At 39.4% G+C, this 26,995-nt stretch overlaps 1 protein-coding gene across 2 annotated transcripts in view; it reads right to left on the bottom strand.

The window, feature by feature from the left end:
• Positions 1–26,995, bottom strand: part of Syt4 (Synaptotagmin 4) — a 413,267-nt gene that overhangs the window by 23,725 nt on the left and 362,547 nt on the right. Inside the window, exons 5-6 of one of the 2 annotated variants that reach the window (XM_067137157.2) lie at positions 22,727–22,876; positions 11,346–11,493 (exon numbers count right to left, since the gene is read on the bottom strand). In XM_067137157.2, coding sequence (XP_066993258.1) covers positions 11,346–11,493; positions 22,727–22,876 — 298 coding nt within the window. The remainder of the gene's footprint in view (positions 1–11,345; positions 11,494–22,726; positions 22,877–26,995) is intronic. The other variant, XM_067137158.2, reaches the window with a different exon arrangement.

Genomic DNA, 26,995 nt, shown 5'->3' with positions numbered 1-26,995 from the left:
TTACAAGATTGTGAGCAACTGCAACGTGACCTCGATAATGTTGTGAGATGGACAGCAGGCAATGGTATGTTGATAAAGGGGGTTAAAAGTCAGGTTGTGAGTTTCACAAATAGGAAATCTCCTCTCAGTTTTAATTACTGTGTTGATGGGGGGGATCATTGTAAGTATTTAGGTATTAATATAAGGAAAGATCTTCATTGGGGTAATCACATAAATGGAATTGGTACATATCTCTGCACATGGTGATGAGAGTGTTTAGGGGTTGTAGTAAGGATGTAAAGGAGAGGGCATATAAGTCTCTGGTAAGACCCCAACTAGAGTATGGTTCCAGTGTATGCGTACCTCACGAGGATTACTTGATTAAGGAACTGGAAAAAATCCAAAGAAAAGCAGCTTGATTTGTTCTGGGTGATTTCCAACAAAAGAGTAGCGTTACAAAAATGTTGCCAAGTTTGGGCTGGGAAGAATTGGGAGAAGGAAGATGAGCTGCTCGACTAAGTGGTATATCTGGGCTGTCAGTGGAGAGATGGTGTGGAATGACATTAGTAGACGAATAAGTTTAAGTGGTGTCTTTAAAAGTAGGAAAGATATGAAGATAAAGTTGGAATTCAAGAGGACAAACTGGGGCCAGTATTCATTTATAGGACGGGGAGTTAGGGATTGGAATAACTTACCAAGGAAGATGTTCAATAAATTTCCTATTTCTTTGAAATCGTTTAAGAAAAGGCTAGGAAAATAACAGATAGGGAATCTGCCACCTGGGAGACTGCTCTAAATGCAGATCAGCATTGATTGATTGATGATTGGAATGAAAGAAGAAGTAAGATAAGACAATTCTCTCCTCAATAAGATCCAGGTGTCAAGAATGAAGTAATTTGGTCACATGAAGGGGATGCCAGCAAACAAAACTACAAAAAAGGAATTTGACAGAATGATAAAGGAAAGATGACCTGTGTGGAAGGCCACGAAATAAGTGGATAGATCTAGTCAAGAATGACGTGCTGCAGAAAGGTCATGATTGGGACAAGTTAGTGGAAGAAGTATGGTACAAGGACAGGATAGATGGAGAGGACTTATTTACAACACCTTCTGTCGACTAAAATATTATGTGCACTTGAGTTTGGAGGTTGTTTATGAAATAATCAATAAATCCACTGAAAATCCAATAACATCATTGTTTTCCTTGTTTCATTTCACATTAGGTCATGTAGGTTTCAAATTTTAAATTTATCTTGTAACAGTTTTTTTCGCAAGTGGAACGCAAGAAGTGCCCTTTTTTAAGTGTGTTTCAGCCATGCATCAAGTTTAACACATCGTTTCTTCAAAACCCGTCTTTGATCAAATCCAAATTTTAACACAATATACATTAGGATGTTTTAAATATAGTTTACAAATTTCAGAATTTTATGTTTCCAAGAAAAAAAGTTGTCACCAATTTTCTAAGGTAACTTTTTCTCAGCTCGGGCTGGTTGAAAAATTACATTCTTGGTTGTGTTGTAATCTTTACATATCCAATAGTGATGCTGTATGACTGTGAAATATGTAAATGATTTCACTTTTTAAAATATCAGTTTGTTTTTGTAGGGGCAGGACAACATAAATGCCAAGCTGGCTTGTACTGGAAAGTCCCTGCAACTTTTTAGTGCCAGATACCGCGCCATGCCACGCTATGCTGGAAGTTGAGCCTACTGTTTACAGTTGCATGTACAGTGGCATTTGGTTTGCTGTATGCTTAAAACGTTCCTCCGGTATTTAATAATTACCTAGAATCAACTTTGAAGCAATTGGCTTTATGAAGTAATGAAAAACATTTCCTATCAGCTTTACTCATGAGGACTTTGGACCTCCAGTGGCAGCTTTAAAATGCTTTTTTAATACTTTTTATGTTATTTGATTTTTATATATTATTTTTAAATTCCTTTGACAGTTTTATTTAAGTATATCTAAGTATTTACAATATACAGTATATGTTCATTGGTTTGATTTAGCTTACAGTTTATCACCATCATTTTATAATTCATTCTAATCGCTTTTGGAATCAGAACTTTCAAGACTGACTACAACTGATTGTATTTGAATCTCGTCAGGAAGGTGGTCTTTTCCCAATAATATTTTTCTATTTCTATGGCATGTTTTATACAATTTTAACAGAGTTCAGACGTTACGGAATATAAGGTTTCTTGGCATAGGTCTCTCGTCACATTTATGCTTCGTCCCTTCTCTTCAGTGTTCGCAAGGTTTATTTTTCAATTTTATTCTTCACAAAGGCCCAAATCAATTGTATAGCATTCATTTCACAGTGAGCTACTGGCAGCCAGATAAGTTAAACATCTTTTCTTAATTCTGTAGTGATTCATTCAATTTCCTTTTGAGGCATTCTGAAGTAGGGTTTTGCATGGTGGAGTAGTTCTGTTAAGGAATTTAAATCAATTGCATCAGGCAGCAGTGGGATGTTTCTTTTCTCAATACACGCAATAATATTGGCTTTTAACCATGACTTGGTAGGGTTCTTAGTTTCTGGGTGTGTGGTAAGGAGCTTGGTCTATCACTACAGCAGATTTTGGAGGGAGTAGGCTTAAAACCTTCCTGAACCATTTTTCAAACTGGAATGAATTCATTTCCTGGTGATAATCACCTGTTCCTTTCTTTCCCGCAAAGCAGAGCTCAGCTCCTTGAGAAATCCCTGTTCACTGTCAATGTGTAGTATTATGACATGCTGTCGAGCTCCTGTCGGAGTTTTAAAACCTCCCCTCCATCCGTATATTTCCCGCAGGTGGCATTGGTATTGATCATAATTATTATGTTTTTCTTTTTTTGCTGGTTGCTTTACGTCGCACTGACACAGATAGGTCTTATGGCGACGATGGGAAAGGAAAGGCCTAGCAGTTGGAAGGAAGCAGCTGTGGCCTTAATTAAGGTACAGCCCCAGCATTTGCCTGGTGTGAAAGGTCATAATTATCATGTCTCTTCAGAACTTCATTAACTTTTCTTGTCACGTATACGTCGTCATGTGGTTTTGGGCACACCAAGCTTCATCTGTGTAGAAAATCTATTAGCCTGTTTCCCGAAGTCTTGAGGCTACGACCTATAATGATTCCATAAAAACATGCCTTTTGTTCAGATTTTTACAGCAAAATCTGATACTGTGAACAATTTGCCTAAGGTTATCAAGGGATATTTCTGGAAAGTCGGTCACTGAATGTTGAAACCTCTCTTTTAATTATTTTGTTTTGCTAGTGGCTTTACGTCGCACCGACACAGATATGTCTTATGGCGATGATGGGATAGGAAAGGCCTAGGAGTCTGAAGGAATCAGCCATGGCCTCAATTAAGGTACAGCCCCAGCATTTGCCTGGTGTGAAAATGGTAAACCACAGAAAACAATCTTCAGGGCTGCTGACAGTGGGATTCGAACCCACTATCTCCCAGATGCAAGCTCACAGCCTCGTGCCCCTGACCACATGGCCAACTCGCCCGGTCTTTTAATTTTAAAATTATCAGGAAAGCCTTCTCAGAAAAAAATAAAAAATAAAATAAGCAGCTGTGAGTGGTACGCCTGATAACTTCAATAGTGAACTGATCTATTACAATGCACGGTCGTCCTGCTGACAGTCACTTCTCTTAATGGGCGTGGGAGTACCTTCATTGTTTTCCTTGTTGCTATTTTCTTTAATCTTCTTCACTGTGTATTTGACAGATGAAAATGATATTCCAAGGCAATCAGCTCTTCGTTGATGAATAGGAAACTGCTTTTCACCTAGCTTCTTGCTCTCTAAGGTAAAAAAAACAAACAAACAGCACTCACTATCATACAAACCTCAAATTTAGTGAACTAGGTCTTGGAGGAATCTTATAGGAATATGCACTCGCAAACCAACTGAACAGGACTGACCTGAAGTTAGTGAATACGAAGATGGAAAAGCAGTTTCCTATTCATCAACGAACAGCTGATTGCCTTGGAATATAACTTTGGTCAGTCAAATGTGTTTATTGTGGGTAGAATTCCAGTGACTCATAGGAGGAAAGGCCAGGTAGCATGAGAGAAGTCAGGCTGGTACACAAATACCAAAAACTTTAAAAATTAAAAAATGTAAAATGCATAAACAACACAAAAACAAAAATAATACATTTTTAAAGTTGCGTTGGAGGTCCAATGTCCTGACGAGAAAATCTCTCCACCAAACGAGTTGGCCGTGTGATTAGGATCGCGCAGCTGTGACCTTGCATTCGTCAACTGTAAAAAGAATAGCTGTCCGCATTACTTGCTGCCATCCTTGGGATACCTGGGCTCGATTACTGGTAATACCAGAGATTTAAGAATGGCAGGAAGGCTATTATAGAATGGTAGATGCAGCTCACCTCCATTGGGGGTGTGCCTGAAAAGAGCTGCATCACCTCGGGATGAGGACGCGAGCTTACTATTTCCTATGAGAAAACTTTATGGGAAATGTTTTTCATTACCTCATAATGCCATTTGCTTCAATGCTAATTCCAGGTAATTATTAAATTCTGGAGGAATGTTTTAAGCATATGGTGAACCAAATGTCACTGTACATGCAACTGTAATCTGTAGACACAACTTCCAGCACGGCATGGCATGGCGCGGTGTCGCATTATCGCGACAATGTTGCAGGGTCTTCCCAGCTCAAGACAGCTTCGTATTTATGTCGTCCTACCCACTACAAATACAGACAGATATTAAAAAGGTGAAATAATTTACGTGTTTCACAGTCATACAGCGTCACTATTGGATACATAAAGATTACAACACGACCAAGAATGCAATTTTTCAACCAGCCCAAGCTGAGAAAAATTTGCCTTAGGAAATTGATAATACCTCTTTTCTTGGAAACACAAAACTCTGAAATTTATAAAATATATTTAGAACATTGCAATGTACATTGTGTTAAAATTTGGATTTGATCAGATGACAGGTTTTGGAGAAATGATGTCTTAAATTTGACGCATGGTTGAAACACACTTAAAAACGAGCAATTTCTGCGTTCCACTTGCGATAAAAAATAATACTTTATAAATAAAAAATTGAAACATACATGAACCAATGTGAAATGAAACAAGGAAAATGATTCTGTTATTGGATTTTCAGTGGGCCTATTGGTTATTTCATAAACAATTTCAAAACTCGAGTGCACATAATATTTTGGTTGACAGTAGGCAACTGGAGATGGTTCAAGATGATAATGATGTAATCACCCTGACTCATTCTGGGTTTTTGTTGACGATTTGAGGTTTTTTGTCATTGTCATCATCATCGGTTTACAGTTCCAGTTCTATGAATACTGTTGATAAGGCTCTTCCACTCTCCTCTATTCATGAATGTCCTCTTCTTCTTGACATCATCTATTGTCTTCAAAGTCAGCCTTGACCACATCCATCAAGAATAGTCAGTTCTAGGTCTTCCAACTGGTATTTTTCTTCTACCTCTCTTTTCAAGTGCACTCAGGATGCTTTTAGGCTTCATCTTTTCCATGTGTCCCAATCCACAGTAGTCTGAATGGCCTGAATCTATCTAGTAGAGATGTTTTAATCCCACCTTCCTACCTAACCTCCTCAATTCTTAACTTGCCCATCCTGGTCTTCAGGTAGTGAACCTTAGGAACTTCATCTCTGATGCCTCCAGTCTTGATGAATCTCTTTTTTGTGAGGGTGCATGTTTTGATACCATATGTCAGGATCAGTATGAAGTAGCTGCTGAGCATCACTAATTATGCTTTCTTTGGAATCTTAACATCCCAAATAAGGGTTCTCATTTGTTGGTAGAAGAGGGAACACCTTTTGGTGATCTCCGTTGTGGCTAAGTTGTCTTTGGAGACTATATTGCCAAGCTAGGTGAAATCATTCACACTTTACACTATCTGAGTGGTGGTCTGTTACTTTACTGCTTGGTTATCAGCTATGTCTGTTCACTGCTATCTTAGTTTTGCTGAACTCTAGGTTGAATTCCTGAAACCTGGCCTTCCACATATAAAGCCTTTCCTGCACCTTGTCTTCTGTTTCTCCCCAAGCCATGACATCATCAGCGAAGGCAACTACACTGGCGGAGAAAAATATCCAAACACCATGAAATAAGGACTGTAGGATATGGAAATTTTGTCAATATGTTTGTCGAGGTAACATATTTAATTGATTAACGGTACAAGATTACAGGTTAATATCCACCTGAGAAAAGTCATTGCAAATATGCTGTGCTCGTCCATTAATAACTGGTGTAATTGCCTGACTGTTGAATGCGGGCATGAAAACTTTCACGCATTGTGTCATACAGGTGCCAGTTGTAACTTTGCAGGATGGAGTTCCATGGCTGTTGCACTTGGTCGGTCAATACAGGGATGATTAATGCCGGTTGTGGATGACACTGGAGTTGTCGTCCAATGATGTTCCATACGTGCTCGACTGGGGACAGATCAGGGAAACAAGCAGGCCAAGGAAGCATGTCAATATTCTGTAGAGCACGTTGGGTTACAACAGCAGCATGGTGGTGTGCATTATCCTGTTGGAAAAAACCTCCTGGGAATGCTGTTCAGGAATGACAGCACAACAGGTCGAATCACCAGACAGATGTACACATCTACAGTCAGGGTGTATAGGATAACCACGAGAGTGCTCCTGCTGTCATAGGATATTGATCCCCAGGTTAGAATTCCTGGTGTAGGTCCAGTGTGTCAACACCGCAAACAGGTGGAATGCAGACGCTCACGTGGCCTCCTCCTAACCAACACACAGCCATCACTGGCACCAAGGCAAAACCAGCTTTCATCGGAAAACACAATTGACCTCCATTCTATCCTCCAATGAGCTCTTGCTTGACACCACTGATGTCGTAGACGGTGGTGGTTTGGGGTAAGTGGAATGCATGTCGCAGGGTTTCTGGCTCGGAGCTGTCCTTCTAGTAACCAATTTTGAACAGTTAGTTGTGTCACTGTGGTGCCAACTGCCACTCAATTTGCTGCTGCAGATGCAGTCTGCTGCGTCTCAGCCATACGCTGAATACGGTGGTCCTCCCTCTCGGTGGTGCCACAGAGATGTCCGGAGCCCAGTCTTCTTGCGAGTGTACCTTCTCATGACAACTGCTGCCAACATGCATGCACAGTGGAAACATTCCTGCCAAGTCATTCTGCAACAGCGTGGAAGGAAAATCCAGCTTCACATAGTCCTATTATATGGCCTCGTTCAACTGCAGTGAGTTGTTGATACTGGCCTCTTCGTCAGTTCATCTAATACGAATGACTATAAAATCAAACCTAAAGCCCCATGTGCGAAAGCAAAACATAGTGACTGGGTGTGGGTTAGTAATCACTTTACAGGCTCTACAAGGGTGTCATGAGAACTGAGAGACAAATATTTAGATAATTCTGTATTGCAGTTGTCTGTACTTTTGGAGTTTATGGACCCATTGTTTTCCCACATTGCGCAGGAAACAAATATTTACGCTATGGAACAATAATCAGACCCAGATAGGAAAGAAAGAACAGACAACAAAGAGGCCACAAAGATCAAACTGGTTGATTAACTGCTCAAAAATCCTCCCATTAGCGCAGGATTTGGAGAATCCCAAAAGGTGTTACGGGTGTTCATATCTCCCAGCAAGAGAAAGGGAGGAGGTAACCGAGGTAACCATGGCTAAATGGTTAGTGTGCTGGCCTTTGGTCACAGGGGTCCCGGGTTTGATTCCCGACAGGGTCAGGAATTTTAACCTTAATTGGTTAATTTCACTGGCACGAGGGCTGGATGTGTGTGCCATCTTCATCGTCATTTCATAATCATTATGATGCGCAGGTCGCCTACAGCCATCAAATCAAAAGACCTGCATCTGGCGAGCCGAACTTCTGCTCAGACACTCCAAGCACTAAAAGCCATACTCCGTTTCATTTTTTACCAAGCAATTAAATCTTGGAGTTCAGGCATGTGGAGATCGTAGTCCAGTGGAAAGTACACGTTGCACACCATTGTCATTACTGGCAATGGAGCACAAACTGCAACTGCGTCCAGCTGAGTATGGAGCGGCACTTCATTACTGAAAATGTCAGAGCGGACTAGGGTACAAATGCCCCCAGTCGCCACGCCATTCACAGTTGCTCCGTCTTTAGATAAAGACAATATCCTCTCATAGTCATGTTGTGTCCAGGTCTCAAGTGAGATTCCTGTATTTTTTTTTTTTTTTTTTTTTTTTTTTTTGCTAGTTGCTTTACGTCGCACCGACACAGATAGGTCTTATGGCGACGATGGGACAGGAAAGGCCTAGGAGTTGGAAGGAAGCGGCCGTGGCCTTAATTAAGGTACAGCCCCAGCATTTGCCTGGTGTGAAAATGGGAAACCACGGAAAACCATCTTCAGGGCTGCCGACCGTGGGGCTCGAACCCACGATCTCCCGGATGCAAGCTCACAGCCGCGCGCCTCTACGCGCACGGCCAACTCGCCCGGTGAGATTCCTGTAGACAGAATATGGAGGCTGAAGAGATGGATATCATTTGATATAACTCAGCTAGTCGACAAGTATAACTACTGCAGTTCCACTGCTCCTCCCCGGCAACGTCGGCAATAACTCATTTACAGCTCATAAATCTCATATTTTATCCCGTATTGGCTCAACAAAACTAAGGTTAAGTTATAAGTAGGTTCCCACCTTCCAATACTTATTAATTTCTATATAATCATTTTATTAATTACATGATATAAACCAGCTTAATCTCTAGGACATGTTTTGTTCTGATTATGGAACATCTTCAGCTAAAAGATTTGACAATAAAACTATTATATAGAAACTAGCAAGACACCCGTGCTTCGCTACAGTATTATAATGAAATTTATAATTGAATGCTTAATATTTTATATATAATCCTCCGAAATCCATGATCTGACTCATTTTCTGAGAGAATCCACCAAAATTTGTGATCTGTCTCGTTTTCTGAGAGATTACGGCAAAGTTCCTCCCATTTTTCAATCTTACTTTCCAGCAATCAATTTCGTACTTCCTGGGCTAGGTCCAGGTATTCCACCCGGTCAGTGAGGTTCCTAAATCTTTGCCATCTTTTCCTATAAGCATTTTTTATATGGATCAAATCCTTGAGGAGATCCGACGTGGTGTTGTCTTGGGTACCTTGGCGGTACTGAACCCGCGGCCGGACTGCAATCGTAGTCATTACCCGGCTAGGACCCATTTCCAGCGCGGTCTGCACATTATGACGACAGTCCAGAACATTATTATTATTAAGGTGGGTGATATTAGTTGAATTTAGGTTATTATTATTATTATTATTATTATTATTATTATTATTATTATTATTATTATTATTATTGGTGTTCTGGACCCCACAGCAAGATGCAAGACTGCTACATGGCAGTAAATTACATCTGCCGCCATTGTCATTGCTGACAATGTGACCAGCACCATCGTCGCGTGTAGGCAAGTGTGCGAGATTTCTGCCAACACGAATGATATACTTCCATGCATTATTGACCTTCTTATAGAGGTAAACAATTGTACGGTCAATATCATTCCTATCGCTTATTTCAAACATGTTTAAATTTTTATTTATATGCCAGGAGAATCTACTGTAATCTAACTTTATGTTCTACAAAGGAAAAGATGGCTCTTGAAAACAAACCCAGGAAAGATTAAAAATGATCAGTTTATGATTATAATACGTACATTATGAACAGTAAAATCAATTGGTCTGAACTCCTTTTTCACCCCACCACTGTTAAATTGATTTACCCCCCCTCCAAAAAGAAGGTGTATTTCTTAATGTTTAAAGGAGATTCCAAATACCAATGTTCACATCTGTTACCTACAGTTCTGAGATATAAGTATCCCCATAAAAAGAATTAACTTTTTTCACTTCCTTTCACCTCTACCCCCCAAGGGAATTTTCCAGCAAAAAATATTTGTTTCTTTAATAGTAAAGGATCTAAATACCAATTATCATGACTCTAACATCTTCAGTTTTTGAGATATGTGTTCTCATAAAAGGAATTCAACTCCTTTTCACCACTGCCCCCCCAAGATGATTTCCCCCCAAAACGCTTTTTTCTTTGTTTTTAAAGGAGATCCAAACACCAATTTTCACGTCTGTAACAACTTTAGCTTTTATTAGATGTAAGTATACTCATACAATTAATTCAATTAATTTTTCAATTCTTTCACACCCCCCCCCCCCCCTTCATTGGATTTACCGAGAATACGTGTTTCTTTAATTTTAAAGCAGATTCCATATACCAATTTTCACGTCTGAGATAATAGTATCCTCATACAAATAATTGAACACATTTTTCAATTTCCCCATTTGTTGATGGAATTGTGGTGTGGGAAATGGACATTAAGAAAGTACAAGAACAACTGGATACATTGAATGAGAAAATTGTGAAATATGGTATGAAATTCAGTGTGGAGAGGAGCAAGATGATGATAATAAGAGGTGACAGAGTAGGGGAATGAATCGTAAATCCTGGTAGTCAGAACCTTAAAATAGTGGACAGTTTCAAATACCCAAGAAGCTAACTAATGCAAAATGCAAGGCATGATACTGATACCTATAGAGATTTCAGTAGCAACAGGATGCAAGAAGTGAGCACGAGGGAGATCTAGAGTAAGAAGGATGATCAAGACCTGTATAAGAAAAAATAACCTGGAATGGAACAGAAGAATGGTGGAAGGAAAGGGGAAGGTGGAGAAGTAACATAAATGCCCCAACCCAGCAGGACCTGAATAGGAGAAAATAATGATGATGATGATGATGATGACGACGATGATATTTCATCTCCTAGTTGTTGGCTGAACAGTCAGTTTCAGTTTCACTTTCAGTTCAGAGGGCCCCAGGTTCATTTCCTGGCCAGGTATTTTAACTGCATGTGGTCAATTCCTCTGGCTTGAGGACTGAGTGTTTGTGTTCATCTTAATACCTTCTTTTCATCTACACACAACAAATCCTACTACCAAACTCCATAGAAACACATGTGAATAATGAATACATCCCTCTACATAGGGTTGGAATCGGAAAGGGCATCTGGCCATAAAACTGGGAAAAAATCTAAATCATATGCTTACACCAAGAAGTTGAAAAAGAGGCCAGGAAGCACAACAAGAAGTCTTACTGGGTAGGTTACTACTTTCCATCTGATTTTGTATCTTGTATAAACTCCTACACATGATAGATATTATAACCAAGTCTATCATTCATTTATTTCTCATTAATAAATGTTAAATATTAGAGTAATATCTCTTTTATTACTAGTTGGATGAATATATTTTTGAGGGATTTTTTGTATGTTTATGTACAAAAATATATGAGTTAAAATTAATTCCTTCTGAATTTCTTGTAACTTGCCTGCTAGTCCAGTAACATCCATCTTTGGCAGGTTGCGGGCTTTGAGAACCACGACGGTGAGGCGGTTAGCAGCAGGCTGCCAGCAGAGGGAGACCAGCAGTTCACCTCGTCCCATTGCTTTGATCTGCATTAACCACAGAAGCTTTGTCTAGAGGACGAAATGGCAGAACACTCACTTCAGGAAGGCAGATGGGTCGCAAAATGCACTTGTAGAACTAAAAATTTGTGTTAACTATTCCATATCCTTTCATTTTTCATTAGAAAATTGATCCTGAAGTTAAATATGTTTAATAATCAGAGCAGTCTTTGAAGCCTGTAATTTGAGGAATAAATATTTCTGCACATTTGGAAGTCATTTGGTGTAATGTTGGACCCATCTCCTTCACTGCTGTAATAGTAAATCTAAATTTATCTATACAGAAAACATATGTAATGAATGAGAGAAATTATAAAATATAAGAAATAGGTGTTGTAAATATAATGCTGCCTTATGTAAGACAGAAATATTGAACATACAAACTTTAGATAATTTGTAGTTTTAAGCAACTTGAGCAGAAATACGGGAGTAAATGAGGAGAAAGAAAAAAATATCATGAGAAATGAGAAAAAGAAAAGTCAACTGACAACATTTCAAATGCTGGAACACCCACATCTTGATGGTACTAACAGCACAATAAGCAGAATTTGAGCAAGTAGTAGAAATCCTGGTAAGGGATAAGGGAGACAATTCAATTTTAAATGAGAGAATTGTGAAAGGGTTTGGCTGAATTGTTCATGATACATTAATAGCAATATAAAAAGAAGTGAGATTTTTCCAACGTAGAATATAATCATCCACTTGATCAAAACTTTTATCGTGCTTGCTTACATTGATTACCTTAACTCATTTCAAGATCAGGCGTGACTTTCATCATTGAAGACATTGCAACAACTATTGGAGACCAGTCAGTCAAGTTCAAGAATGATTTACAGCTCTCTATCTTTGAGGTAGTCAGTCAAGGGATATATGTAGGAGCTAGATTATGTAGGATATTTAGGATACTTAAATTATTAAATTTTAATGTTTAAAAAAAAAAATCTGTGGTACTACTGAACTTTCTTAAGATCTAAGATCTATGGCAACCATTTCCAAACTGTGGTCCACAGACCCCTGGGGGGGCCACGACTATAATCCAAGGGGTCTGCAATAACAATATAAGTTGTAAGTATTTAAGGAGCAAAATTTTATTGTACACACACAATTCACAGACCATTATTCTAAATTAATGTCTTCACTGTTGTATAAGATACAGTATATGTAATTCTTGGTCAATAAATGGTACAAGTTGGCAGTATCTTGTGAAGAACTTGTATCACCTCCACGCTTCTGATCGATTTTTGTCTCCATGACATCCCCTATATCTTACAATGTCTAGCAAATTAATACTGCATTTAATGCTTTTCATGACAACATATCTATGTGAGTGTACCTTTTCTACTCTCACACAAATGAAAACGAAGTACAGAACTGGAAGTAATGTTTAGGCTAATCTCCGGTTCGGGTGACTATGCTTGATCTTAGGAAAAATGCACCATTAATCCAACAATTGTACCAAGTGAATTTTCTGAAGTAAGTTTCCTGAACCAACCAACCAACCAACCAACCAACCAACCAACCAACCCACCCACCCACCCTGATCTGCAATTAGGGCAGTCACCCAGGTGGCAGATTCCCTATCTGTTGTTTTCCTAACCTTTTCTTAAATGATTTCAATGACATTGGAAATTTATTGAACATCACCCTTGGTAAGTTATTTCAATCCCTAACTCCCCTTCCATAAATGAATATTTGCCCTAATTTGTCCTCTTGAATTCCAACTTTCCTACTTTTAAAGACGCCACTCAAACTTATTCATCTGCTGATGTCATTCCATGCCATTTCTCCCCTGACAGCTTGAAACATACCACTTATGATATAGATGTTGATGCACATGTCCAATAACGGACCATTATATTGGTATTACCACTTAGTTGAGCAGCTCGTCTTCTTTCTCCCAGTTCTTACCAGCCCAAACTTTGCAACATTTTTGTAAGGCTACTCTTTTGTTGGAAATCAACTGGAACAAATCGAGCTGCTTTTCTTTGGATTGTTTCTAGTTCTTGAATCAAGCAATGCTGGTGAGGGTCCCATACACTGGAACCAAACTCTAGTTGGAGTCCTACCAGAGACTTATATGCCCTCTCCTTTACATCCTTACTACAACCCCCAAACACCCTCATAACCATGTGTAGAGATCTGTATCCTTTATTTACAATCTTATTTATGTGATTACCCAATGAAGATCTTTCCTTATATTAACACCCAGATATTTATAATGATCCCCAACAGGAACTTTCACCCCATCAACACAGTAATTAAAACTGAGAGGACGTTTCCTATTTGTGAAACTCACAACCTAACTTTTAACCCAGTTTATCATCATACCGTTGCCTACTGTCCATCTCACAACATTATCGAGGTCATTTTGCAGTTGCTCACAATCTTGTAACTTATTTATTACTCTATATAGAATAACATCATCCGCAAAAAGCCTTACCTCTGATTCCGCTCCATTACTCATATCATTTATATATACAGGGTGAAGCGTAATTCGCGCACTCGGGCGTCGCAGCGCGACTCCTCACATGCCAGCAATAAAAAAATGTCTCTTACAAATTTTCGTCTTGCGAGTATATCCGGCAGAAAAACGACGTTGAAGAGTAGCAATCTGGCAACACTGTAACCACATGTAGGGTAACTACCTCTGTCAGCAGAAGTTAGTCGCACTGTACAGTTGGTGCAGTGGATAGAGTTTTGGGTGAGCATGCAGGAGGTTGAGTGGTCGATCCTCGGTTGAGGCGTACGTTTTTTATTTCGTAAATGTAGTCCAGGTGGTATGGTATCTGGCATCTTAATCGTCAACAGCGATTGCAGTGGGTCCTCTAGAAACCATTTGCACTTACATACTACGATCCTAGAAATGGACGAACAATCGTGTTCATTGGTCAGCTTTGAAAGGCGCCCTTTCCACGTCGTGGGCATGAATTTATTCGCACCACTTCATCTACTAGAAGTGAAACCTGTTTTCTTTGTACCCTCCTCCAATGGTCCCATAGATTAGTACCGACTATTATTCTTGCCTCGTTCAGGTCCATTACATTTCGTTAGGGCCTTACGTTACCAGTAGGCCTAGCAACGTGCTCTGCGAATAATGTCCAAACTCAGTTACAATTTGTATGTGTTATCACCATGGTCCCAATAATTCTACCTTTCAACACTGCGTCTGGTAACCGCATGCTGTTTAGTACTATCTCAATGCATTATTATTATTATTATTATTATTATTATTATTATTATTATTATTATTATTATTATTATTACTATTATTATTATTATTAGTACGTCTCTGTGGTGTAGTGGTTAGCGTGATTAGCTGCCACCCCCGGAGGCCTGGGTTCGATTCCCGGCTCTGCCACGATAATTTGAAAAGTGGTATGAGGGCTGGAACGGGGTCCACTCAGCCTCGGGAGGTCAACTGAGTAGAGGTGGGTTCGATTCCCACCTCAGCCATCCTGGAAGTGGTTTTCTGTGGTTTCCCACTTCTCCTCCAGGCGAATGCCAGGATGGTACCTAACATAAGGCCACGGCCACTTCCTTCCCTCTTCCTTGCCTATCCCTTCCAATCTTCCCATCCCTCCACAAGGCCCCTGTTCAGCATAGCAGGTGAGGCTGCCTGGGCGAGGTACTGGTCATTCTCCCCAACCAAGAGTCTGAAGCTCCAGGACACTGCCCTTGAGGCGGTAGAGGTGGGATCCCTCGCTGTGTCCGAGGGAAAAAGCCGACCTTGGAGGGTAAACATGATGATGATTATTATTATTATTATTATTATTATTATTATAATTATTATTATTATTATTATTATTATTATTATTATTATTATTATTATTATTATTACATCGATGGGATTGTGGAAACATTGTGTCTATTACTGTTAGGGAAACAGTGTAATTCGAAACCGACCATTTCACCATTTCGGGATGAATCGTACAGAACAATATCTGCCAGAGAGGTAATGCGCGTTAGGTGGAACAGCGCGCAGGACTGACGGCGTGTTTAGTACATAGTGTATGCGCTGTCCATCAGACAGGACTAGTGGCGAGCGGAGTAACGCGCCCGTGACATACTCCAATGTATATGCGTACACGTATTGAATGTCCGTCTTATAAACTTCTAAACCACTGTGGCAGACGTATGGCATACACAAACGATGAATATGTGGATATGCTTCTGGTCCTTGGTGCATCTGATAACCGGGGTGGTGTTGCCGCTCGTGAATATGCTGCTAGATATCCTCGTCGACGCCATCCAGATAAAAATGTGTTTCGTCGTCTGGAGGTGCGCCTTCGGGAGTCAGGTTCTCTCCTACCATCACGTGACAGAGGTCGTCCACGGACTCACCGTACTCCAGCTACTGAGGAAGCTCATCTGGAGGTCATACACCACGAACCTCAGCGAAGTACATGTAGCGTAGGAAGGCAGCTGCGTGTCTCGCAACGCATGATCGTTAACCTGCTGCACGAGCATGGGCTGCACCCCTATCATTATTCTTGCACGCAACACCTGCATCCTGCAGATCGCATTCAGCGGGTACAATTCTTTGAATGGTTCCAACAACAACAGGAAGCCAACGATGACTTTGTAAGCACGGTACTATGGTCGGATGAAGCAGCATTCACTCGTGAGGGTGTCTTCAATTTGCACAATGCCCACCATTGGTGTGAGGTTAACCCGCACGTCACTCGCGACCGTGGATATCAAGTTCGCTTTGGTATCAACGTCTGGGCAGGAATATTGGGCGACAGGTGTCTGGGCCCCTACATGTTGCCTTACCGGTTCACTGCACGGAGGTATCATGCATTCCTCTCAAACTATCTGGCTGATGCGCTGGAAGATGTTCCACTACATGTTCGGCAGAGGATATGGTTCCAGCATGATGGTGCGCCTCCACACTCTGGAAGTAATGTGCTACAGTATTTAGACAGAACATTTCCAGGTAAATGGCTCGGATGTGGAGGTCCACATGTATGGCCACCGCGTTCCCCTGACCTAACTCCCCTGGATTTCTTCCTGTGGGGACACCTGAAGGAGCACTTGTACTCTACTCCGCCAACAAATGTGGAAGAATTGGTAGCGCGTGTTCATGCTGCTTTTGTTACTGTGGACACAGCTATGCTGCGAAGGGTCCAGAGCTGTATGATCCGGTGGGTTGCGCAATGTTTGGACGTGCAGGGAGGTCACTTTGAGCATCTGTTGTTCTGAGGACAACGTATTCTGTTGTGAAGGTCATGCGTTCATTAATATGGACAGTATTAGTGCTAATGTGCTACATCTGCGCGATCATGTTACATGCAGTATGGTGGCATCTCTGAAAACCTTAAAAAGTAGTTCGTGGTAAGTGAAACAAATAACATTATTATTATTATACATGCAGTATGTAAATGACAAGTAGATGTTGTGTTATTGTACTGTGCTATCATCTTTAGTATATCGAAAGTGATATTGTTTGTGTAGTTAATCTGTCCTATGACTGGTCATTTGTTTCAGCTGTCTATTTCTTATTAGTCTAATCAGGTATTTGTTGTTTCAGCGTTACAAAATGTTGTAAATGTAGGATACATGTGACCTCAAAAACGGTGTCTTACTGTATTACAGTAGGTAATGTCAGATGGAAATTAGCAAATAAAAAATGCGCCTCAACCCAGGATCGAACCATCGACCTCCTGCATGCCAACCAAAAACTCTATCCACTGCACCAACGGTACAGCACGACGAGAATGTGCTGACAGCGGTAGTTACCCTACATATGGTAGATTGCTACTCTTCAACGTCCGTTTTCTACCGGATATACTCGCAAGACGAAAATTTGTAAGAGACATTTTTTTATTGCTGGCATGTGAGGAGTCGCGCTGTGACGCCTGAGTGCACGAATTAAGCTTCACCCTGTATATATACATATATATATAAGAAAACATGTAGGTCCAATAATACTGCCTTGAGGAATTCCCCTCTTAATTATTACAGGGTCAGATAAAGCTTTGCCTACTCTCATTCTCTGAGAACTATTTTTTAGAAATATAGCAACCCATTCAGTCACTCTTTTGTCTAGCCCAATTGCACTCATTTTTGCCAGGAGTCTCCCATGATTCACCCTATCAAATGCTTTAGACATGTCATGACACAGTCCATTTGACCTCCTGAGTCCAAGATATCTGCTATGTCTTGCTGGAATCCTACAAGTTGAACTTCAGCGGAATAACCTTTCCCAAAACCGAACTGTCTTCTATTGAACCAGTTATTAATTTTGCAAACATGTCTAATATAATCAGAAAGAATGCCTTCCCAAAGCTTATATGCAACACATGTCAAACTTAATGGCCTGTAATTTTCAGCTTTATGTCTATCACCCTTTCCTTTATACACAGGGGCTACTATAACAACTCTCCATTCATTTGGTATAGCTCCTTTAACCAAACAATAATCAAGTAAGTACTTCAGGTATGGTACTATATTCCAACCCATTGTCTTTAGTATATCCCCAGAAATCTTATCAATTCCAGCCACTTTTCTAGTTTTCAACTTTTGTATCTTATTGTAAATGTCATTGTTATCATAGACAAATTTTAATACTTCTTAGCATTAGGCTCCTCCTCTATTTGGACATTATCCTTGCAACCAACAATCTTTGCATGCTGCTGCCTTTTGAAGATCCTCACATACACACTCCCCTTGTACATTAATTATGCCTGGAATGTCCTTCTTGGAACCAGTTTCTGCTTTAAAATACCTATACGTACCCTTCCATTTTTTCACTAAACTTTGTATGACTACCAATTATGCTTGCCATCATGTTATCCTTAGCTGCCTTCTTTGCTCCATTCAATTTCCTAATAAAGTCTTTCAATTTTTCTCCTTACTTCCACAGTCATTTCTAACTATTTCTTTCCAATCTGCACCTCCTTCTTAATCTCTTTATATCTCTATGATAATAAGGTGGGTGGTTACCATGCCTTCCCACCTTTAAAGGTACAAATCTGTTTTCATATTCCTCAACAATTGCTTTAAACCCATCCCAGAGTCTGTTTACATTTTTATTTACCGTTATCCACCGGTCATAGTTACTTTTTAGAAACTGCCTCATGCCTGCTTTATCAGCCATATGGTACTGCCTAACAGTCCTACTTTTAAGACCTTCCTTTCTATCACATTTATTTTTAACTATGACAAAAACTGCTTCATGATCACTAATACCATCTATTACTTCGGTTTCTCTACGGAGCTCATCTGGTTTTATCAGCACCACATCCAGGATATTTTTCCCTCTATTTGGTTCAATCACTTTCTGAATCAGCTGTCCTTTCCATATTAACTTATTTGCCATTTGTTGGTCATGCTTCCTGTCATTCACATTTCCTTCCCAATTGACATCTGGTAAATTGAGATCACCCACTACAATCACATTCCTTTCCATGTTGTTGCCCACATAGCTGATTATCTTATCAAATAATTCTGAATCAGTGTCAGAACTACCATTTCTCAGTCTGTACACTCCAAAGATATCAAGTTGCCTATTATCTTTATAAATGAGCCTTACACCTAATATTTCATGTTTTCCATCTTTAACTTTTTCGTAGCTTACAAATTCTTCTTTCACCAGAATGAATACTCCCCCTCCCACCATTCCTATCCTATCTCTATGATACACACTCCAGTTCCGTGAGAAAATTTCTGCATCTATTATACCATTTCTCAGCCATGATTCAACTCCTGTTACAATATCTGGTATATATATATCTGTTAAATTAATTCTATCCCTTTCTTTACAATACTTCTACAGTTCAACACTATGTTTTTATGTCATCCCCACTTCACTTCCAGATCTCTGTACCTTTATAATCGCTCCCTAGACAACCCTGTTTCCCTGAATGTACCTCCCTATTACCCTTCCAAACAAATTTCTTAACTTATATGTACCACTGCACTTTAAGTGAAGGCCATCTGAGTGCAGATCCCTATCTCCTACCCACCCATTAGGATCTAGAAATTTCACTCCCAGTTTCCCACATAGCCATTCCATAGTCCCATTTAAATCCCCAATGTCATAATATTTTACAATTTCTCTGCATATATCAAGTATCTTTATGTAAATGAAGTTACAATTAAATTGAAAGGAAAATGAAAATTTTTTCTTTTTTTTAAATGCTATTTGTTCGGGGCATCGACCCATGTGATCTTTTGCCCCTACTGGCACCATATTATATGATGCTGCATCTAATTGGAATGGCAGTAGTATGGAATGTTGTGTGTGAGGAAAGGAAGATTAAGGACGTCACAAACACACATTCTCCAGGCCAGTGATATTAATCATTATAATTGAATCCTCTAGATTCCAAATCCTCTATATCCACTTGTATAAATTGTTCAGGATGTGACTTTTTCTTTGACAGGTTATTCTTGAAATGGTATTGGACAATTTGTGTTATCTAAACATTCAAAGAGGATCCAGAAGCAGTTGTAAGTTATATAAAATACATTAAGAGATATTAATATGCAGTAAAATCAGTGTTAAATATGAACGTAGGGGGTTTTGAATCTCAAATACTAACATAGGGGATTTTGAAAGTCATAATCATGAATACTACTGGATGTGGAGCATTTTGAAACTAACTCACTTTACTTCAGCTGTTGTCACGAAAATGATGTTAAACAATATAAGATCACTGAATCACATTTTATACAACTGTTTTGCATTCTTGGCCTAGTAATCATGAATACGAACTTATAAATCACAGTCAACAATGTAACTTTAAGCACTTCAATAATACTTGAATCGCTAAACATTATTCACCTTTCTCGCTTTTGCCTAAACCTTTTCAAAGTATCCACCTGCCGCAAACTTTTTCACCCTCTTCGTAGAGTTGCTTTAGCAACAAGAAAAGTTTCGTCCCTCATTTTTCAATAAATGATGCCAAGGAAATGGACAATAAATTGCTTTCTCCTTAATGCACTAGGAAGCCCCCTACTATCAGAGTAACGCATATTGCCAACATACTGCTTTAGAATTCTCCTGTCCGTGGTAGAAAGAACGGGCAACTTGTCCTTTCTCCAGTGATTAAACTGCTTACTTTAATCAAAATCACCGTGAATACGTTCAAATTATCCTCTGACAATCGTACTGTTTTGGCTTCATTCGGGTCCATTAATATACGAAAATCTGTAGTTAAGAGAAGATCGCAAGAGTTGGCTGCACTGCTAAACAAGTGACGTCATTCTTATTCCTCAGTACATCTGAAATTTCTCACTGGTTGATACACATACAGGCTTTTGAACGTAACTGGTGGTGGATATAGAGGATTTTGAATTTAACAGTGATTTTCAAGTAGCTCGTTCTAAGTAACTTAGCGAGTTTTGAGACTCAGAGGTTCACGAACCAATCGAACTCATCCTTGGAAATCCACTGCTATGTTTATCTCAATTTAAAAAAATATGGTCTTTAGGGGGTTTTGAATCGAGAGGATTCAATTGAAAACCCTTGACCCGGCCGGGAATCGAACCCGGGGCCACCAGGTGACAGGCAGACACATTGCCCCCTACACCACTGGGCCAGACTAAAATGAGTATTAGTCCTAAATTATATGAATACAAACAAACATGGTAACATTACAAAATTGTGTTTTTTGTTCACTGAATTCAGTATTATGTTCTGTGGTGAGGGGGTCCTTCGACATGAATGCGATATGCTAAGGGGGACTCAGCCACAAAAAGTTTGAGAAACTCTGATCTAAGTTCTCAGGACATACGTTGGTTCCGGTTTCAGTTTTTGGTGGTTTCTATTTAATTCAGCATTGGTTGCAAAAGGTACTGGGCAAATTTAATACCATAGACCAGGGCCTCTCAGGGGGCATGCACCAGTGCACTGCACAGCGCAAGGTGCAAGAGTCGACTTCACTAAGTTGACCAGAGTGAAAACCCCTACTCCTCTTCCCCTACATCTGTCTCACCCTTTCAGCCTGTCTCCACCTTTCTCACCTTCCCTGCTGTTTCTGCCCTCACTGCGAAATATTTACGAGTGGTAAGCAGAGACACTCATTTGTATGGGACAAGGTTACCGGTGTTAAAAATCTCTTCCTTCAATTTGGTTCGAGCAGACAACTTATCTTCTTTAGCCCTTCTTTTCCTTTTTCTTTGCCATTATAACCGATAATGTCTGGAACAAGGGATCAGCTGACAGCAATCCTGAGAGCGTTCTTTAAATTACGATCAGAAATACTTGCACACAGTCTAGTTTTGGTGCAGGTCAAAAACAACAAAAAAAACAAAAAAAACCTTCACATATGCATGTGGAACCAAACATAGAAATAATCTTAGCTGCTTCTCGATGCAGCTTAGGGAAATCTTCCTTTGACAAATTCTGGTAGAATTTGAGCAAAGTCTTTGTATTGAAAAATAAATCATTTTGATGATCACGTAACTATTGTCCATCAGATTAAGCATTTGGCTTTATTGTCACGACTGACAAAAAACAAATACGTAAGTTCCCAGTTCGATCGAAATATGGACTTTCAGAATGCTTTCTTCGAAACAGATTGCTCCATTATCATGTTGTTGTCTTGTGCTTGTCTATTTCATTGATAAACAAGCCATCTATCACCGAATGCTTTGTTGCTCTCAGCGCACTACACCATCTGAGTCAAGCTGAGTTGAGCCAAGTCAGACCGATGCACAGAGCCTATGAACCTCGGTTTGCACTCATGAGATTTTGGGCGCCCTGCGATAGACACATATCAGCTTAATTGTGGATCTGATACAGACAGGTTTCACAGCATTGAAAAAACAAAACAAAAGAACTTCAGTGTAACTTACCTTTCTTATGAAAGCATTTCTCTCCAGTAAGTACAAGTATTTCTCCCTAAATATTGCCTCAAAATTTCAACTTTGGGAGTAGGTTACATAAAACCAAATCAAATGAAATCAATGTAGTTTAACTATGACAATTTTTTGAGTGTTATGCATTTCAACTCTATATCCTGAATATAAGAAACAGATAGATAGATAGATAGATAGATAGATAGATAGATAGATAGATAGATAGATAGATAGATAGATAGATAGATAGATAGATAGATAGATAGATAGATAGATAGATAGATAGATAGATAGATAGATAGATAGATAGATAGATAGATAGATAGATAGATAGATAGATAGATAGATAGATAGATAGATAGATAGATAGATAGATAGATAATGTAAATGCAGCTACCATTTATCACTTTAAAAGTAAAATACAGAAGTTCACTGTCACCTTGAGACTGCGTGGATGAATTTGTCGGCATATGGTCTTCTGTTGATTGTCCCCTAGAAGGGAGAGGTTCACTGATGAGAACACTTCGCCGATGATGTCATCTCTTGAGTAGCGGTCAAAACTCAGCACCACAAAGTGAAGGATGATGTCCTGAAAGTTGTACCAGATTTTACTGAGAAGTATGGTTATAGTTTATTGCAGCTGTTATTTGTCAAAATCAATTTTAAAACCCTATTTTCAACAGAACATCTTTATAGTATTTATACATCGCATTTTCAAGAGGACTGAAGTTGTTTTTCAAAATTCTTTCTTTAACGAATGTGATATCCTGATATGTTACCTGTATATGTATCAAATACAGTCATTTTCAGAGGAATAGACTGAGACATGGTTCTATATTACCTCATATTTCGGTATGATCTGATCTGATCTTGATTACCTGTGGTATTAACCAGAAGGATCACCAGGAACTGAATATGGTTCAATTTTCATATAATATAGTAGTATAGGATTAACCAGCTGATTTTTTTTTATAGGCAGTCTCACATTAAAAATAGTTTTCCATGATTTATAATTTCACATATGCCTCAAACAAACAAACAAACAAACAAACAAACAAACAAACAAACAAACAAACAAACACACAGACAAACAAACAAACAAACAAACAAACAAACAAACAAACAAACAAACAAACAAACAAACAAACAAACAAACAAACAAACAAACAAACAAACACACACTGATAGTATAGTACTGGATTTGGAAAATCGCTAAATATAATGGAGTTCAGTGGGCAGATAGAGCAAGGATTTAGTTTGACACTATTGTAGTCAGGAATCAATGGTAATCACTGAGTTGAGCTGAACATTGTTCGGACTTAATTTTCCGGGTTGTTCCAGTCATATTTTCTGTTTAAATTGCTGATATATAGGGATGAGGAGCACTGATACAACCACCATTATATATGTGATAAGAACCACTCCCAACCAATGTTTAGAATGATGATGATGATGATAATGTGGTAGTTGTTATTGTTGTTTGGGACATTAGTTAGTACACTGGTCTGATGCAGATCTAATCCTGTCCTATCCTACCCTACCCTGTGCTAACTTCTTCATTCCATGTAGTTACTATAACCTGCATCTACTCTAATCTGCTGATACCTATGTGTACAGGCCATGGCCACTGCCCCCTCACCTTCCTCTACATCTCCTTGGCCTGAGAGAGAGCATTACACTCAAGATATGGAATGAAACCCTGCTAGAAAAGAAAGTAGTAAAGATCTAAAAGACATCCCTTGCATGCAAGGCTTGCACTGCCCAAGTCAACAATTTTTAATAAAGATCCCATGAAGGCAAGGAATCTTCTACCGTAACCACTCTGCCACACTCTCTGTGAAAGATGATCAGATATAGTACGACCAAGTGCAGAGGGGAGTAAGGTCTTACATACCGTAAGTGATGTAACAAGTACTTGGATGGGCATGCACAGTGGAGAGAAGATGCTCTGTGATGGCAAAGATCTTGAAACACTTTTCATGTCAAAGCACACATGCAGAGCAACCAATGACTGAGTGCCAGTCAACTGGGTTTTTGTCCCAGAATTGACCACTGATATCTTGTATAATGAGGCCTTTGGAAATTATTTCACAGAATTGTTAACAAATATCATTTTGTTACTAGTGACTTAAAAATATTGGTTTACATGTTAACACTGGGTCTGTAATATCACCAAACATTGACCCGTCATTGACGGGTAGCATATGTTCTACTAGTTTATTCATAACGAGGAGGAGGAAGAGGAGGAAATTGTCACACTGCTGCATGGTGCACTACAGTGGCTACATCGATAACTGCTGATGCAATGATGATGGTGACTGTGATGCTGGTGGCGATGTGGTACATTGCAATATAGTTAGTCTGATTCACACTTCACTCTACTAGGCTGAAAGGATAGATATATCCTCTTTAGATGAGACCTCCGGTGGAGAAATTGTCTATGATGTGGAGATCTCGACTGTCCTGGATGAACTTTTTTTCTTTTTTGCTATTTGTTTAACGTCGCACTAACACATCAAAGGTTTTCGACAACGGAAGGGTGGGAGATTGGGAAGGTAGCGGCCGTGGCCTTCATTAAGGTACAGCCCCAGCATTTGCCTGGTGTGAAAATGGGAAACCATGGAAAACCATCTTCAGGCTGCTGACAGTGGGGTTCGAACCCAATATCTCCCGAATGTAAGCTCACAGCTGCACGACCCTATCCGCACCCGGGTGAACCTGGGTCAGGCAAGAGTATTAAATAATTTACTATATCACTGTGTAGAGTCCTCAGATGAAACCTCTCTTTGAACTCAGCTATATCCACCTGTCTAAACACTTTTTCAAGTGATAATAAATCGCTGTGCTTGATTGAGGTGTGAGAGTGTTGACGGACTTGTATACTCACAGTTCGTAGAGCGTCCTGTGAGCTGCAAGTACCATGTACAACACATTGTCTTCCAAACAGCATTATGAGTTTTGTATCCAAATGCAACAATGGATGGAAGATGATGATGACTTTATGAATTACATACTCTTTAGTGATGAAGCAACATTCCATACAAATGGCAAAGTCGACAGACATAGTTGTCACGTGTGGGGTACTGAAAATTCTCTTGAATTCATCAAATGCGAGTGTCATTCACATAAGGTGTACTTTTTCTTTGTAATGTCATTGCAGAAACTTTACAGACCATTCTTCTTCTAGAATAAAAGACTTGAGAATTTCCACCTTTTCATTACAATTCTAATCATACTTGGCAATTAAATTACATTATCAAAATTAACAGTACATGTTTCATCTCATGAGAGGCTTCTTCAGCTGCTTGTTAATAGTTTAGATTAAAGTAGACATAACAGACATTAAACAGATAATACAGAATAGTCAAAAAAATGTAAAATTTCTAAAACTTAAGAAGCGTGCACTGAATACAATTGAAATAAAAACTGATGCTCAGAACTAATGACCAGAGTCTTAAGAACAGAAAAACACCATCAGTTTCTTCATGTCACATTTAAAATACACTAAATATTGGGTTAATAGCAGTGCAGACCATCATTCACAATTATTAAGGCCTTAGCAAGAGATGTGCCCATTGGGTGCCACATTCTCTGACAGAAAGCCAAAAGGAGGCGAGAGTGGACTGGTGTTGTTTCATGCTAAAAAAATTCAATGGAGGGCAGTCCCAAGACACCTACAACAGCATCACGGGTGATGAAACATGGGTCTACCATTAAGACTCTGAAATGAAGAGACTGTCTTCTGTGTAGTGCTTTCCAGGGGAATAACCACCCACAAAAGTTTGACGAAGTCGGCTCTGGAAAGAAGATGGTGGCAACTTTTTTTTTTTTTTTTTTTTTTTTTTTTTTTTTTTTTTACAAAAAATGGGGCATCTCACCTCTGTGACCTTGGGCACATGTCGTACAGTCAATGATGAATGGTACGTGAATGATTGTCTTCCCAAAGTCCTTGCCACACGGAGGTCACAGCACCCCAAGTCCAAGAGTGGGTACCTTCTGCTGCATCATGACAATGCATCTGAGTACAGGGCTGCCAGAACAATGGACTTTTTGGAAAGGAAAAGTGCGAGTGTTACCTCATCCCCCTATTTATCTGACCTGGTCCCATGTGACTTCTTTCTGTTCCCTAAGACCAAGGAAAAAAATTGGTTTTTGTCAGATGAAGAGGCCGTTGCTGAGTACGAGAGTGTACTAAGTGACATCCCGAAAGAAGCTTGGACTGAGACATTTTCTAAGTGGTTTCAGAGAATGGAAAATTGTATATGTGCCGATGGAGAGTATTTTGAAAAGTTGTGATTGTTTTACAAATACATTTTTTCTCACGCTCTGGTGAAATTTTTTTGACACAGCCTCCGTAAATTGTTTTGTTTCAATTGGGGGAAAAAAAAAAAGAGATGTGAAATTTTCAGAGGAGTGGGGTTAAAGTTTGTGTAAATGATTGCATGAGTGGCATAGATTTTACAGCTCTGATTTCTTAACAATTCTTCATTTGTCTAACATTCTATCAGAATATTACATGTTTGGATTCAAATTTTGAAGGAAACTGCTGGATCTTGTACTTCAGTCATAGTTTTTCTTAGTCTGAATACTATGCATCATGAACGTATCTTCAGTAGCCTTTGCATGATTATTTAACAGGCATGACTAGATCTGTCATTTATCCCCAGTAAGCTAGTCTGAGTAGACTGAATCGCCAGCGATTCAATGC

This window comes from Anabrus simplex, chromosome 1 (assembly GCF_040414725.1).
Source record: "Anabrus simplex isolate iqAnaSimp1 chromosome 1, ASM4041472v1, whole genome shotgun sequence".
In the NCBI taxonomy this organism is placed as follows: Eukaryota; Metazoa; Arthropoda; class Insecta; order Orthoptera; family Tettigoniidae; genus Anabrus; species Anabrus simplex.
The sequence above is the reverse complement of the archived record's forward strand: the minus strand, read 5'-3'. Positions and strand labels throughout refer to the sequence as shown.